Source organism: Vigna unguiculata, chromosome 7 (assembly GCF_004118075.2).
Source record: "Vigna unguiculata cultivar IT97K-499-35 chromosome 7, ASM411807v1, whole genome shotgun sequence".
NCBI lineage: Eukaryota > Viridiplantae > Streptophyta > Magnoliopsida > Fabales > Fabaceae > Vigna > Vigna unguiculata.
In genome coordinates this window covers 21731310-21748058 of record NC_040285.1, presented here as the reverse complement: position 1 = coordinate 21748058, position 16749 = coordinate 21731310, and the positions used below count along the sequence as shown (strand labels likewise).

The window sequence follows — 16749 nt, the reverse complement described above, 5'->3', positions numbered from 1 at the left end:
ATTTTTTCGTATGTAATATAAAAAAAAATCTAAAAATTTACCTACTGATTTTTCATACGAATTTCAAAATATTTAATTCTTAAAAATTAAAATCCAATAATTTTCTCGCGCTTACTCAAATCAGTATTTTCTCATTCCTGCTCACTCGAATTCACCAGGAGAAAAGAAGAAAAAAAGTTTATTTTTCTCACTCTCTCACTAAAACTTGTAAGTGTTTTTCTTTTCCTTACATCTCCCCTAGAACCTAGCCTCCACCGCGCCCCTCCTCTGCATTGGCTACCCTGGAATCCTAGCCTCCACCGCTCGTGCCTACTCTACATTGGCCATCCCTTGGAACCCTAATCTCCATCATATGCCCCTCTTTCATATTGGCCTCCACTAGAACCCTAGCATATAACGAGTGCGCCTCCTCCGCATTGGCCATCACATGAAACCCTAACCTCTAACGCACACCTCCCTCCTTCCCCACCGCTTCAGCTTTCCCCTCATTTAATGCAACTCAGCATTTCCATAGGTGAAGATTTTCCCAACAACTATAGCAATGGGTTCTCGACTCAGACCTTCACAGAAGATGCGACATTCTACTTGATCCGACATCGTTTCGAGGGTCCCATGGAATTGGTGATCTTGATCACAAGGCCAATTTCATTGATTGGCTCCACCACGCTAGTTCCTCCGTTTGGCAGGTAGCTCCTCTCGTGTCGCCTGGCAGAAAAACCAACGAAGAAGAATCCCATTACTTTGGCCAAGTTCAATTCAATTTGGTTTAGATAGCTATTTCTTCTCTACAATTTCAGTGTAATTGCATTCACTTTTACATTGTGATTTTCAGGATGCGAATTGTGGCAACATGCTCTAGATCTCTCTTCAAGGCCTCGTCGACGATGGATTATTGGAAAAACACAAGCTTCCTCAATTAATGTGAGTCACATAGTTTTCCAGTTTATTTGTTCTAATTTCCTTTTATTCAACGATTTGTTAAATGAATGCAGTGATGTAGAACGCGTCAATTTTTTCCCTTGTTGTTGACCTTAAGGATCCTTTAATAACCAAAGTGAGGTGTTTACAACTTTCTTATTGCTAGAATCGTTCCTCACCTTATCCATTTGTTTTTCTTTATTTCATTTAATGTGACTCTCCCCCTATTTTCATAGGCATCTTTATGTGTCCGGTGTTTTATATTAATTTTCCTCTTTTTGAAATTACATATATAAGATGCAAAGAGGCTCATTTCAAAGGAAGGAGAACTCAATGGACTTCGAGAATTTCTGAAGGGACCCTGGCATACAAAAGGAGACACTCATTTTTGGCAATTCTCATGTGATTTGTGTGTATGTCTTTTAGCTTTTAGTGAAACAGTTTTTACTGGTTTGTAGTCCCTAAAGAATGTCTATAAAGTCTTATATAACCTATTTCATTTTTTTTTGGAGCAAACTATACCTTTTGATCATAAAATAGCTCTATATTTTATTTGTCAGAATTGGAAAGGCTTTCCTCTTCTAGTGAGTGGTATTTCTCTCTATACATTACATTCAATGACATTGGCCAACTTTGGGGCAGGTTTGAAGTTAATACAATGATAAATATTTTTGGATAATTACATATAGATATATTTGTAGGTAATTACATACGGATTTATCCGTACGTAACTACCTACAGATTAATTTGTATGTAATTACCTACGAATAAATTCGTAGATATGTTAGTTAGGACTAGTTTACTTACGGATTTTTGTTCGTAGGTAATCCGTAGGTAAATTTGTTTTACCTACAGATTTTGTAACTTATCTACAAATTTGTGCAGTAGGTAATATGTGTTTTTCTTGTAGTGAACACTAATGTAGCATTAGTAGATCCATATAAGAAATTACAAAATCGCCTCCAATCTAAAACCTTAAAACAATAAGTCTTTTAGTCTTCTTCCTACTCAATGTGATTCTCAAACTCACACTTAGATACCTAAGAAATTCTCCCTCAAGTGCAAGTTCCTTTCATATCAATACACTTTCCCTCAAGCAAAAGTATGTTTAACCTAGGTACCTCAATGGTGATCCTTACGTATATCTGAATTGATCATTAAGACAAACCAATGATCTTGATACTATTGAGTCTTTCAAAAGAAGATAACTAGAAAAATTCAACACCAATGAACCATGAACAACCAATATAAGATATTATGACATCACTTTTAATCGAAAATCTCAAAATAATGAGTTTGTAAGTTTTCTTCCTTATATATGATTCAACTTTCTCGAATCTACTCATGTAAGACTCAAAATCACACTTTAAAATAAATAATTAGAATGACGTAATTTATTGTGTTTGTATTTGCACTTTTTTTATTTATGTAGTAGGTCAACTTATAAATAATTTAATTTTATGTAATTTGTATAATTTAATAAGTAAATGATTAAATTATACATTTGGTCTCCATTTTCGTAGCAAAATATCAATTTGATCCTTCTATTTTTTTTATCTCAATTTGGTCCCTATTTTAGGAAATTTGATGTAATTAAGTCATTTCTGTTAGTGCTGTAGTAACAACGTTAAAGGGGTGTCAAGTATCAGTTTCTAGATTTTTTTTAATTTTTTAATTTGTTTTTAATTTTAAAAAATTAAAAAAGTTGCCATGTGTCAAGCTTACTTCGTGCCACATGGCAGTGACAATGTGATGTGACAACAATAATACCACATGTCACTATTATACTAGGTGTCATTTCCTCATTCTCAATTTGGTCCCTCTATCTTTATTTTTATCTCAATTTAGTCCCAATTTTTGTAAAAATTGTGCAATTTCATCCCTCTCTAAATTGAAACAAAAATTAATTTTTATATAAATGTTATACAAATATTTTTCTTAAACTTGATATTTTTATTATATATTTTTAACAAAACTAAGTTTATTTAAATTTCTGTTTCACATTCAACTTTATTTAAAATGCTTTCAAATTTTTAAATTTATTTGTTTTCGATTGTTATTTAAATGGGTTAAAATTATTTTAAAATTTATATAATTGTTATTTTTACACCAACTCAAATATTTGTATAGAAATTATTAAACTTTACACATTTTAAAAATATACAATTATTTAAAATATAAATTTAAATAAAAAATAATATTAAATTATGATGTAATAAAATATCAATATAATTAATTTATTGATTTTTTTTCTATTGGCATTATTTTCTATTAACAACTTTAAAACAATTTTAAATAAAGTTAAATGTAGAATATAAATTTAAATAAATGTAATGTTGTTAAAAATATTTACTAGAATAATAAATTTTGATAGAAATATTTGTGTATCATTTATATAAAAATTAAATTTGATTTCAATTTGGAGAGGGACAAAATTGTTATATTTTTTTAAAAAAAATAGGATTAAATTGAGACAAAAATAAAAATACATGGACTAAATTGAGAATTAGAAAATGACATATGACATAATAGTGACACATGACACTATTACTATCATATCACATTGTCACGTGGTACGACGTCAGCTTGATACGTGACAAATTTTAAATTAAAAAAATAATTAAAAAAAGGTTAAATCATTCCATAGGTCCCTATATTTGTAGCGAATTCTCAAGTAGGTCTCCCAATTTTCATTTGACTCAATTGGGTCCCTAATTTTGAAAAACAACAACAATTCAACCATAACAGTTAACGGCCGTCAATGACTAGTAAATGAACACTGATTGGGATTGCTGAGGTGTTGTTTTTTACTAACGTGGCTCGATCAGAATTAATTAATAATTAAGTTTTAAATATTATATTTGAAAAATGAATAATAGAAAAGCTCGAGAATACCAGAGGACTTAGTGTTGTGAAATAGATTTGGGGGAAAAGCATCGACCTAGGGTTCTTGCGCGAAGAGAAGCGAAGCGAACCGAAGAGAATAGAAGGGGCAGAAGGAACTAGAATCGAGTTGTTGTAGAGGTTTTCCATCATTTGAATCGCGATTTGGTTTAAATAGAAGGGTAGAAGGTGAGTTTTTTTGTATAGCATTTGGGAATTTGGGAATAATTTTTTCGGTGCATGTTCTGATGTTTCTTGTTTGGGGAACCAGGGTATTGATTGTGGTTTGTCGGTGTTATCGATTGTGGTTTGTCGATGTTTAAATATGCCTTTTTTGGCCCACCATGTGTAAATGGTTTTGCGTTGTGGTCCCCCATGTTTAAAGTGTTGTTGTAGTGTCTTTTTCAGTGTGTTCTGTATTTAATATATGTTTCATTTTTTTTTGTCCGTATATGATTAATGTATAGGTTTATGTATCTATTTCTATACGTGTTTGTGTGATGGACGAGGAATTTGAGGTGGTTTTTCACCATGGAGGTAAATTCATAAGTGATGGGAAGTTGCGGTACGAATATGGGGAAACTACTAGGTTATCGTTCGGCCCAGACATGTGGAGCTACTTTGTTGTTTTAAGCGTGATAAAAGGGATCGGGTATGTTGGAGAAAATAAATTATGGTTCTCAGTTGGAGGTTCTTCAGTATTGGATGACAGACTGCAGCTTCTGTGTGATGACAGTGGTGCGTTGCATATGGTTAATATCGCAAGACTGAATGGTGAAGTTCATTTTTTTGTGGAACACATTGTCTGAACCCCAAGTCATTGAAATGTTGGAGTATTATCCGTATGAACCTGAGACACAAGAGGAGGGTGAACCTCAAGCTGAGAATCAGAGTGTTCCTGTTGCAGTAGATGATATTGGATGTGAAGGTGAATGTGATGTTGAGATAAGGGAAGTGGGAACTGAGGCTGATATTGTTGGTGTTTTAAGTGATGGTTTGCAGTGTGAAGCTGAAGGTGAGGGTGAGATCAGGGATGATGGAGTTCAGTGTGAAGTTGAAGGTGATGTTGAGATGAGGGAGGATGTAGTTCACTGTGAAGTTGAAGGTGATGGTGAATTAAGGGATGTTGAAGTGAATTGTGAACCTGAAACTGAGGGTGAGATGAGGGAGGATGAAGTTCAGTGTGAAGTTGAAGCTGAGGGTGATTTAAGGGATATTGAAGTGAACTGTGAAGGTGAAGCTGGTGGTCAAGTAAGGGATGTTGAAGTTACCAAAGAAGTTGAAGAAGATATGGGGCAGATTGAGATAGAAGAAGATGGTGATGTTCACAGTTGGACTGAGTCTGGACCAGATGATAGCATGAATGAGAGTACTGACAACCTACTAGATGTTAGTGTTGATTGTGATATTGATGATGAACTACGTCATAAGGAGTGGCCTGGTAATGTAGAAGTTGAGGTTGAATCTGGTTCCCGTGGACAATCAATTGCCTCTGGGCCACAAGTGAACCAAAGCTATGACACTAACGTGGAGGAGGATGTGAGGGGGTTGTCGGATAATGAATGGATATCTGATGAATATATGAGTGATGTAGTAGATAGTGATGAAGAGGGGTATGGGAATTTTGGGACTTTTACAATGCCCAAGACAATGACTGATTATAAATGGGAAGTGGGGACCTATTTCATTAAAAAAGAGGAACTTTTAGAAGCTTAGAAGCTATCAAATGTTATGCACTTGAAAATGGGAGAAACATAAAGTTTGTTAAGAATGACAAAAGACGAGTGAGGTTAAGATGTATAGGCGGAAAAGGAAAATGCCCATGGACAGCATATTGTGATTACATGAAAGCTATTAAAACTTGGCAGTTGCGAAAAATTGTAGATAACCACACATGCAGTAGGGAATTCAACCTATGTGTACTTAGTTCAAAGTGGTTGAGTAAGAAATTGGAAAAAACAGTTAAGGAAAATCCAAGAGTGAAAGGAATTGAAATCCGGGAAAAAATCAGTAGAAAATGGAATGTTGGTATCTCAAGGTGTATGGCTTATAGGGCCAAAGCCATTGTAGCACAAAATGTTGAAGGGTTCTTTAAAGAACAATACAAAAGGATATATGATTACGCGCATGAGCTTCTAGCAAGAAATCCAAGATCAACAGTGAAAGTTAATGTTGAGGAGAATGAAGGGGAGCCAATATTCAAGAGGTTTTACGCATGTTTGAAAGCATGCAAAGACAGTTTCATTTCATGCAGACCTATAATTGGATTGGATGAGGCTTTCTTGAAAAGGAAATACAGAGGAGAGTTGTTAACAGTCATTGGTCGAGATGCTAATGACCAAATGTTGCCCATTGCATATGTAGTAGTGGAGGTTGAGAATAAGGATTCCTGGTCCTGGTTTTTAGAGCTGCTTATTGAGGACCTTGGTGGATCTGTAGTGTGTACATCTTATATATTTATATCTGATAAGCAAAAGGTACATTCAAATTCAAGCTCTTTTCCCACATATTTTTTATATGAAAATTTTTAACCTATTGTTTTAATTATGATATTGTTAGGGGCTGCTACTAGCCATACAAGAACTTCTGCCTGGAGTTGATCAACGTTTCTGTGTAAGGCACTTGTATGCTAATTTTAGAAAGAAATTTCCAGCCAAAGGTCTGAGACGTCTTATGTGGAGAGCAGCTGCAGCCACACACCCACAAGCATGGGAAAGGGAGATGAGGAATATAAAAGATGTGAATGAAGATGCATTTAAGCATCTGATTGCAATCCCACCCAGGTAATACAATTTTCATTGTATTGTTTTCAATGGTCAGTGATTTTATATCCAACCAAATGGGATTGTATACTATCATAATTCGAATATTTATGTTGTACTTAGATATTGGTCTATATCAAGATTTACCACAAAGGCTCAATCTGATACCTTGGTTAACAATATGTTCGAGGCCTTCAATAGTGTATTGTTGCATACAAGGACTAAGCCTGTGATAAGCATGTTGGAGGATATTTGGGTATACTTGATGAGAAGTGGGCAAAAAACAAAATGAAGATACAATCAATATCAGGATCTATTTGTCCTAGAATATGAGCAGATTTGAAAAGGAGTCAGAATTAACAAAGTATTGGATTCCTAGGTAAGGATTGAATTTTGTTTAACTTGAAAAAATGAAAGTTGTTTAATTATTGGTGTTTTATGTGTTCTTGCAGCTGGTCAGCAGAGAAATTATTTAAAGTTAGGCACGTCTCACAGTTAGAGGAAAGGTTTGTTGTCAATATAGACGAACAATCGTGCACATGCAGGAAATGGAGTATAAGTGGTATTCCCTGCTTCCATTCACTGTCTGCAATGAAGTTTCTAAACCTCAATGGAGAAGACTTCATCCCAGCAGTCTTTAGGAAGTCCACTTATGAAGAGATATACATTTCCATAATATTTCCCATCAATGGTCAGAGTTTATGGGAGAAAACTCTATACCCTGATGTCTTACCCCCCTCGAAGAGAATTTTACCAGGCAGACCGAAGAAAAAAAGAAGATTAGAGCAATGGGAGATCAGAAGAGATGACACAAGACTGAGAAAAGGTGGTTTAGGTAAAACTTGTCGTCTTTGTAAGCAAATTGAGCATAATAGAAGGGCTTGTTCGAAAGCAATTGAAATTCATATGGCTCAATTAAGGGAAGCCCAGCTGCATCGTCCAACTGAAGGATCCCAAGAAACAACACCCACTGATGCATCTGAACAGCAAACTCAACCATCTTAGCACCCACCTCCACCCCAACCATCTCAGTAGCCAACTCCACCCCAACCATCCTAGCAACCTACTCAAACTCAACCATCCCAACAGCCACCTCCACCTCAACCATCCCAACAACCACCTCCACCTCAACCATCCCAGCAGCCAACTCCAACTCAACCATCCCACCAGCCACCTCAACCAACCCACCAACCACCTCCACCACAACCATCACACCAGCCATCACGAGGTGCATTAAATGCCAGAGTGAAACTGAATGCTAGAAGGGGTCGAATGCCATGAAGCTGCATGTGTTTTTTTTTTGTGATCTTGTTTTGTAACAGTTGTAAAACTTTAAGGTCACTTTGGAACCTTTTGAATTTCTTTAGTTGCATGAAGACATCTTTTAATATTGCTAATGAGTGGCTGGACCACCACTTTTGTTATGTATTTTAATATTTTCACTCAGTGGCTGGACCACTTTTTTGATGTACTTTGTGTTAATTCAGGACCTCTTGATATGGAATCTATTATGAATTACAAGTCTCATGCTTTTCATTAATTGTATGTAGAATCAAATTTAAAATTAGCATATGTGGATACAGTTAAAACAGTAAATGAAAATAACTTCCAAATTCATTGATACTCAAATATAAATACAGTACATGGAAATAAGCATTCTAAATTAGGTACCCAGTTATAACCACTAAGGGACACTGCAACAACTAATCACGCATTCTTTATCAACATTGACAACACTATTACATTAACCACACAAACAAAGATAACCATCCCAATCAACACCTTCATCCATTTCTCAAATATGGCAACTGATTTCTCCAAGTTAGTAATCGTTTTTCTATCACCATCACTTTCTTCAGTCTTCACCAAAATTTCACCCCTTCCTTCGCAATTCTCACTGTTACCAATCTCTTCAATGGCATCTTCAGTCCACCATTTAAAGTAATTGCATCCATCATCTTCATTTCTACTCTACGACAAAATTACAAAAGCAGTTATCCTATATACCATTTAAAAACACAAAAAACATACCTTCAAACTCTCTCACCTTATATTTTGAACAACCCCAAAATTGTTTCCCCCTATTCTTTGCTGTTTTCGCAGTTCTTAAAACTGATTTCTCTCCATAGTAGCAAAGGGGTTGTGAACCCAAACTCCTCGATCTTCCAGCACCACGTGAAGATAAACTAGGGTTCTTCTTCCCCTAACCATTACAAGTGCAAGAGGAACAAGAATGATAAAGCTGTAAAACTAATTAAGGATCTTTAAGATTTATAATTCTCACACGATAAATCATAATAGAGCACTAACCTTGATCCATGAGAAATCCTGTGAATATGCGTTCTTCAATTTATAATCTTGTGTGCTCTTCAACCACCGTTTCCCAATCTATCTCTTTGCCTTTCTTTCTCTTCTCACACGTTCTTGATGGGTTACTGTGAAAAGAACCTTATGGCCAGAGACAGAACCCCAATTCCTTTTATAAATAAACGTCCATCAAGTTGGTTTTTATTTTATCTTTATCTTTATTTTATTTTATTATCACTTCCCATAATAATAACCAATAAGTCTTTATATTTTTATTAAATCACAATTGGGCCCATCATAATATTTCAAATGAGTCACTAATAGAATTAATTCGTCAATTAATTCTAACATTCTCCCACTTGACTCATATGATGTCATAACATTATGTGATTTAATACATAAACATAATGCGCAACAAAAGACCTTGCATAAATTGGTTCCATCATTATTCATAATTAAAGATACAGAAATAATAAGAGTCATGGCGGTCACACATCATTTGATCGACATGATCCCTTCCATGTACTACTATATCATCCCTTTCTTCTTAATATGACCTTAAAAAATGAGAAGTCAATAATGGGTTCAAACATAATGTCATTTTACAAAGCAATAACATAACATAATTTGTTTTCTTCATCATAATTTGCATGCATAAACATAAAGAAGAAAACACAGATTTCATAAATTTATACATTAGGGAGCTTAGAGTGTCACATAAACATTCAAAACATTAACATTCAACATTCACTAGTAGACATAATGCCCATATTTTTTACATGACCAGCATACAATTTGGGCGGTAACCCTTTTGTTAAAGGGTAAGCAATCATAAGATCTGTGCTAATATGTTCTATTGACACTTTACGTTTCTGAACTTCTTCTTTAACGGCAAAGTATTTCAACTCCATATGTTTAGCACCTTCAGAATACTTGTCGTTTTTAGAAAAAAAGACTGCTGCGAAATTATCACAATAATTTTTTAGCGGCTTGGAAATACTGTCGACTACTCCAAGTCCTGAAATAAAGTTCCGCAACCAATTAGCCTGAACTGTGGCCTCAAAGCATGCCACAAATTCAGCTTCCATGGTGGATGCAACAATGACAGACTGCTTCGCACTTTTTCATGAAATCGCTCCTCCGGCTAAAAGATACACATAACCAAATGTAGACTTTCTTGTATCCACACAGCCGGCAAAGTCTGAATCTGTATAACCTATCACCTCAAGGTGATCAAATTTTCTATAAGTAAGCATGTGATTCTTTGTTCCTTGTAGGTATCTTAAAACTTTCTTTGCAGCTTTCCAATGCTCTAGACCTGGATTACTTTGGTATCTACCAAGCATACCAACTGCAAAGCTAATATCTGACCTCGTACAGGTTTGAGCATACATCAAACTCCCAACAACAGATGCATAAGGGATATTTTCCATCTGTTTCCGTTCCAAATCATTCTTTGGACATTGCATGAGACTAAACTTGTCTCCTTTCTGTATTGGAACAGAGATGCTGAACATTTATCCATTCTGAATCTCTCTAAAACTTTATTAATATATGCATTCTGAGACAAACCTAACAGTCCTTGTGTTCTGTCACGGAATATTTCTATTCCTATCACATAGTATGCCTCACCCATATCTTTCATTTCAAAGTTATTAGAGAGAAACCTCTTAGTCTCAATTAATAGGCCAAGATCATTAGTCGCAAGCAAGATATCATCAACATACAGAATCAGAAATATAAACTTACTCCCACTGACCTTTAGATATATACACCGATCAACGGTGTTTTCCTTAAATCCAAAGGACACAATAGTATCATTGAACTTAAGATACCATTGCCGAGAAGCTTGTTTAAGTCCATATATCGATCTCTTAAGTTTACACACCATGTGCTCCTTTCCTTCTTCAACGAACCCCACCGGTTGGTCCATATAGACATCCTCTTCTAAATCTCCATTCAGAAAAGTAGTTTTAACATCCATTTGATGTAACTTAAGATCATAATGAGCTACTAATGCCATGATAATTCTAAAAGAATCTTTCTTAGAAACAAGCGAAAATGTTTCCTTATAGTCAATGCCATCCTTCTGAGTAAAACCTTTGGCAACAAGACAGACCTTGTAACGTTCAATATTGCCTTGAGAGTCACGCTTAGTCTTAAAAACCCATTTACACCCAACTCTCTTGCATCCTTCTGGCAATTCCACAAGATCCCATACGTCATTATGTGCCATTGATTTAAGCTCATCTTTCATGGCATCTAACCACTTATCAGAATTATCACCATTAATGGCTTCTGAAAAAGAAATTGGATCATTATCAATACTTAAGTCATTTTCTGACTCTAGTAGATAAACCACATAGTCATTCGAAATAGCAGACTTTCTATCTCTGTGAGATCTTCTTAATACTATTTCTTGTGGTTGTTCTACTATTGGTTCATTGTTAACCTCGGGATCATTAATTTGTTGTTCTTCTTGATTGTTGTGAGTTTCTACAACATGTGGAACAACAACTCTTGATAAAGAAGTACTAGATATAGGAACTTGTACTCTAACTTCCTTAATGTCCACATTTCGTGAAGCTTCACTCCCACTGGTTTCACCATTTTCAATGAACCGAGCATTTCCAGTTTCAACGATTCTTGTACTATGGGTAGGACAGTAAAACATATACCCTTTTGATTTTTCTGGATAACCAATGAAAAATCCATTGATTGTTCTTTCATCCAGTTTCTTTTCTTGTGGATTGTATATTCTTATTTCTGCCTGACAACCCCAAACATGCAGGTGTCTCAAACTGGGTTTCCTATTCGTCCATAACTCAAAAGGAGTCTTTGAACAGCATTACTAGGAATCCTGTTCAACAAATACATGGTAGTCTTTAAAGCATACATCCACAATGATACAGGTAAACATGAATTACTTAACATACTCCTAACCATATCCATTAAGGTTCGATTACGCCTTTCTGATACACCATTGTGTTATGGTGTGCCTGACATTGTGTATTGACCACAAATACCACGTTTCTCAAGGAACTTAGCGAATGGACTAGGGTGTTGTCCACTTTCATTATATCTTCCATAATACTCACCACCTCTATCAGACCTTACGATTTTCACCTTTCTGTCTAATTGCCTTTCCACTTCATTTATATAAACTTCCAAGGCATTTACTGACTGAGATTTCTCATGCAGTAGATAGACATGTCCATAACGTGAAAAATCATCAATAAAGGTGATGAAGTACTTCTCTTTATTGAAAGAATTTACATCAAACGGACCACATATATCGGTGTGTATGATTTCAAGAAGCTGAGTGCTTCTCGTGGCTCCTTTCTTTGTGTGTTTAGTTTGTTTGCCTTTAATACAATCTACACACACATTCAGATCAGTAAAATCTAAATCCGAAAGGATTTCATTCTTTACTAATCTTTGCATTCTTTCTTTGGAAATATGTCCCAAACGTTTATGCCACAAGTAAGCAGATTGTTCATCCACTAAACTACGTTTAGTGCCAACATTGTGATGCAAAGTCATAAAAGTTTCAGCATATAAATTATCCAAATTCAATTTATATAAACCATCATAAAGTGTACCAGATCCAATCATAAAAGTACGCTTAAACAAACTGAAACAACCATTCCCAAACTTAAAAGAATATCCAGCAATATCAAGCTTAGACAAAGAAATTAAATTCCTAGTGATACTAGGTACATAAAAAGTATCCATAAGGTCTAAGTGATATCCAGTGTCGAGGATTAGACGATAAGTCCCGACCGCTTCCACTGGAACTTTCTCTTTATTGCCCATGAAGACAAACTTCTCATTTGAGTTTATGGTTCGGGTTGTAAGAAATTCCTGCATCACATTAGAAACATGAGTCGTACATCCAGAATCAATCCACCGCGTATTATGGGGAATTTCAGTTAAGTTTGATTCAAAACATACGTAAGCATTATGCTCACCTTTCTTTTCGAACCAAGCTCTACTCTTTATGCAGTCCTTCTGGAAATGTCCAGACTTCCCGCAGAAATGACATTTGTCATTTTTCTTCTGGATTTTGGTTGAGGACTCGTCAATCTTCAGTGGTCCTTTACCCTTTCCATGTTTCTTAGCAACTTTCTTTCCAACAACTCCTTGATTCTTCACATACTGAATAGAGTGGCTTCCTAAGTTCTTCAGTCGGGTCTCCTCCTGAACTAGCATACTGTGCAACTCATGCACATTCCACTTGTCTTTCATGGTGTTATAGTTCATCTGGAACAGACCATACTCAGACGGTAATGAGTTCAGAATGAACTGCACAAGAAAATCTTCATCCACTACCATTCCTAAAGACTTAAGTCTTGTTGCGATATTTGTCATCTCGATCACATGCTCATGCATAGTACGTGAACCGTCAAACTTCATAGTGGTCAACGTACTCATCAGTGTCCCAGCGAGAGACTTATCAACAGTTTGGGAGCACTCTTCCACAAATTTCATAAATTCTTTTGCGTCATCAGTTTTGGGAAGAGCTGACTTTATATTGCTTGCTATGCTCATTCTCATAAACATTAAGCTAAGTTTGTTTGATCTTTCCCAAGCTTTGTAATGGGCTTTCTCTTCATTGCTACTAGCATCCGTGATAGCAGCCGACTTTTCAACTAGAAGAGCTAGATCAAGATCCAACACACCTAAGTGAAATTGGACTTGCTCACTCCAGTCAGGGAAATTCAACCCATTAAAGACTGGAACAGACGAAGCATGCAAGTGTAAAGATACCGGAACAGAGACTGCAATTAACACATGCCTAACATTACTGCTTTGAGTCATAAAACTAAACGTAAAAACAGATTCAGATATAAACAATCATTCTATGCATACTAATGTTCTCCTTTGGGAGATCCAATAATATACAAACATAAGCATAATGATGCTAATCATATTATAACATTATTGATAATTAAAATATGCATCAACTAGAATCACCTACTACCTTTGGGTATATAAATAAAACTAGTGACGCATACAAAATTATCTACAATCATGTTCATTAATTATAAGAACCATTAATCAACATTTGGGTGATCCTTAAATGCCTTATAATTAATGAATTTTAATTAACCCATAAATTTAATTATTCATAATTTAGTATCCATACTATGGGTAATTAAAATAAAAAACATTAATAATTTGAAATCATATAAACTTTAAAATTTTGGCCACTTTGGTGATTAACAAAATTTATTATACTTAATTTCAAATAAATAAATACACATACATTTAATTGCTATAAACTTTATATAGCATCATCATTAATTTTAGTTTAACAATAATAAACATAAATATTATTGCAAATTAAAATAAAATTATTAATTATTTATATAAATAAAATAATTAATATTAATTTTATTGGTAACGTAAACCAATAAAACATTTAAACTTTAATTTTAATAATCACACGGTTCACACATTATGTTCCAATTTGCACACGTTCACGGTAGTGGTTTTATGCCATTCACTATGTATTCATTCCAAATACACGTGCATAGGTAACGGTTCTAAAACTTTCATTTATTTTCCTGATGCAGGTTCATACATTAACGACACACGTTCACACTTCATTATGCCATTCATACATTGTTGCATTAATTACTTTATACCAAATTAAAAAAAAACAATTTTCATAATACAAACGTGACAGCGGAAGACTTGATTCTTTCTTTTAAAAGCACGCATACAATTCCAAGCAGCAGCGGATGCAATATTTTAATGGCAGCATCATCATTCATAAAATTAAATTAGGGTTTATAACATTAGGGGAAAACATCATAAGGGAGAAACATCACATAATAGGAGAATCATAAATCCTACAATCTTGCTCTGATACCACATGTAAAACTAATTAAGGATCTTTAAGATTTATAATTCTCACACGATAAATCATAATAGAGCACTAACCTTGATCCATGAGAGATCCTGTGAATATGCGTTCTTCAATTTATAATCTTGTGCGCTCTTCAACTACCATTTCCCAATCTATCTATTTGTCTTTCTTTCTCTTCTCACACGTTCTTGATGGGTTACTGTGAAAAGAACCTTATGGCCAGAGACAGAACCCCAATTCCTTTTATAAACCAACGTCCATCAAGTTGGTTTTTATTTTATCTTTATCTTTATTTTATTTTATTATCACTTCCCATAATAATAACCAATAAGTCTTTATATTTTTATTAAATCACAATTGGACCCATCATAATATTTCAAATGAGTCACTAATAGAATTAATTCGTCAATTAATTCTAACATAGCGACATTTGAGGATGAAGAAAGAAATGCACCAGTTCGAAGAAGATCACTCCAAGGAAGAAGATGAGTTCAACGGAGAAGATGTTGAGGAGAAGATGAATCCATTTAGGGTTTCAATGAATTTATTTCACATTTGACACGTAGACTACAATTAATTTTTAATACCACTGACACGTATCCATTTTACTTGTCCACTTCATCATCTAAAAACGCCGTTTACGCAACTTTAACGGTTATGGCTGAATTGTTGCTGTTTTTCAAAATTAGGGACCCAATTGAGTCAAATGAAAATTGGAGGACCTACTTGAGAATTCGCTACAAATATGGGGACCTCTGGAATGATTTAACCTTAAAAAAAATAAAAAAAATCAAAAAAAAAATCAAAAACTGACATGTGGTATACCCCTTTAACTTTAACGTTATTATTACACCACTAACGGAAAGAATTTGATTTCATCAAAATTTTCAAAATGAAGATCAAATTGAAATAAAAAAAATAGAGGAACCAAATTAATATTTTGCTATGAAAATGAGAAAAAAATACATAATTTAACCCAAGTTAATGTAACTTTCACCCTCATCTGGTATTATTATACTGGATTGAAATTTTCAATAATCGTAAAATAGATTAAATCTAAAACTTAATATATTTTTATTGAATAAAGATAGAATGAATTTTTACATTAATCCTTTTCTGATCTGTAAAGACTAGATTGACGGATATATAATTTAAAATGAGACATAATGAATTTATATCTCACTCAATTTTATAAATAGTTAATTGGTAAAGTTTTTACTTGACTTTTATTTATTTATTTATTTATATATATATATATATATATATATATATATATATATATATATATATATATATATATCATAATTATAATTTAATCATATCTTGTGAAACGTTTTGTCATCGTAAGGACATAAAATATATTTTAGGATTTCCAACAATATAATTACTTAACTAACAATAACATATATTATTGATAAATATTGATCTTCACTTGTATATATTTGTCAAAGGAAATATATAATGAATTGAAAAACAATAGCATATTTTTTTGTTTAACTTTTGCTATAATAAAATATCTCATTAACAATCTTTCACTAAAATTTGTTGTTAGTTATTATAATGACTAATTTAAATACCAACTTTTAATTAATTAATAAAATAGTCACTATTATAAATAAAAAAATAGAATTGATCGATAAATAATTAGAGATTAATTTGAAAACTAATTCCTATGGTGGTAAAAATTCTAGTAGCTAATGTTTGGTGACCAATTTCCTTTCATAGCTAAAACTTTGATAGCCAATTTTTAGAAACTAATTTAGAAACCAATTAAAATTTTTTATTCATGTGAAGATTTTAATAATCATTAATTTTTTATTTTGTTAATTGGTATCTAAATTGGTCATTGTAGTAATTAACAACTTTTAATCATTAACAACTTTTAATCACCAAAAATAGTTGTTAATGAGACATAGAAAGAGGGGGAGAGAAGGGGACTGTATTATTTCTTTCGTTATTTTAATAATGATTTTGTTAATCAAAAAAATATAGAAGGAGAGAAAG

General features: G+C 33.7%; 1 protein-coding gene across 1 annotated transcript; it reads left to right on the top strand.

The window, feature by feature from the left end:
* The first annotated feature begins 5645 nt into the window (after window positions 1–5645).
* LOC114191291 lies at window positions 5646–7568 on the top strand. Its single transcript, XM_028080463.1, has 4 exons — window positions 5646–6278; window positions 6361–6584; window positions 6687–6803; window positions 7016–7568. The coding sequence occupies exons 1-4, from the start codon at window positions 5646–5648 to the stop codon at window positions 7566–7568; spliced, it is 1527 nt and encodes a 508-aa protein (XP_027936264.1).
* Window positions 7569–16749: the final 9181 nt, after the last annotated feature.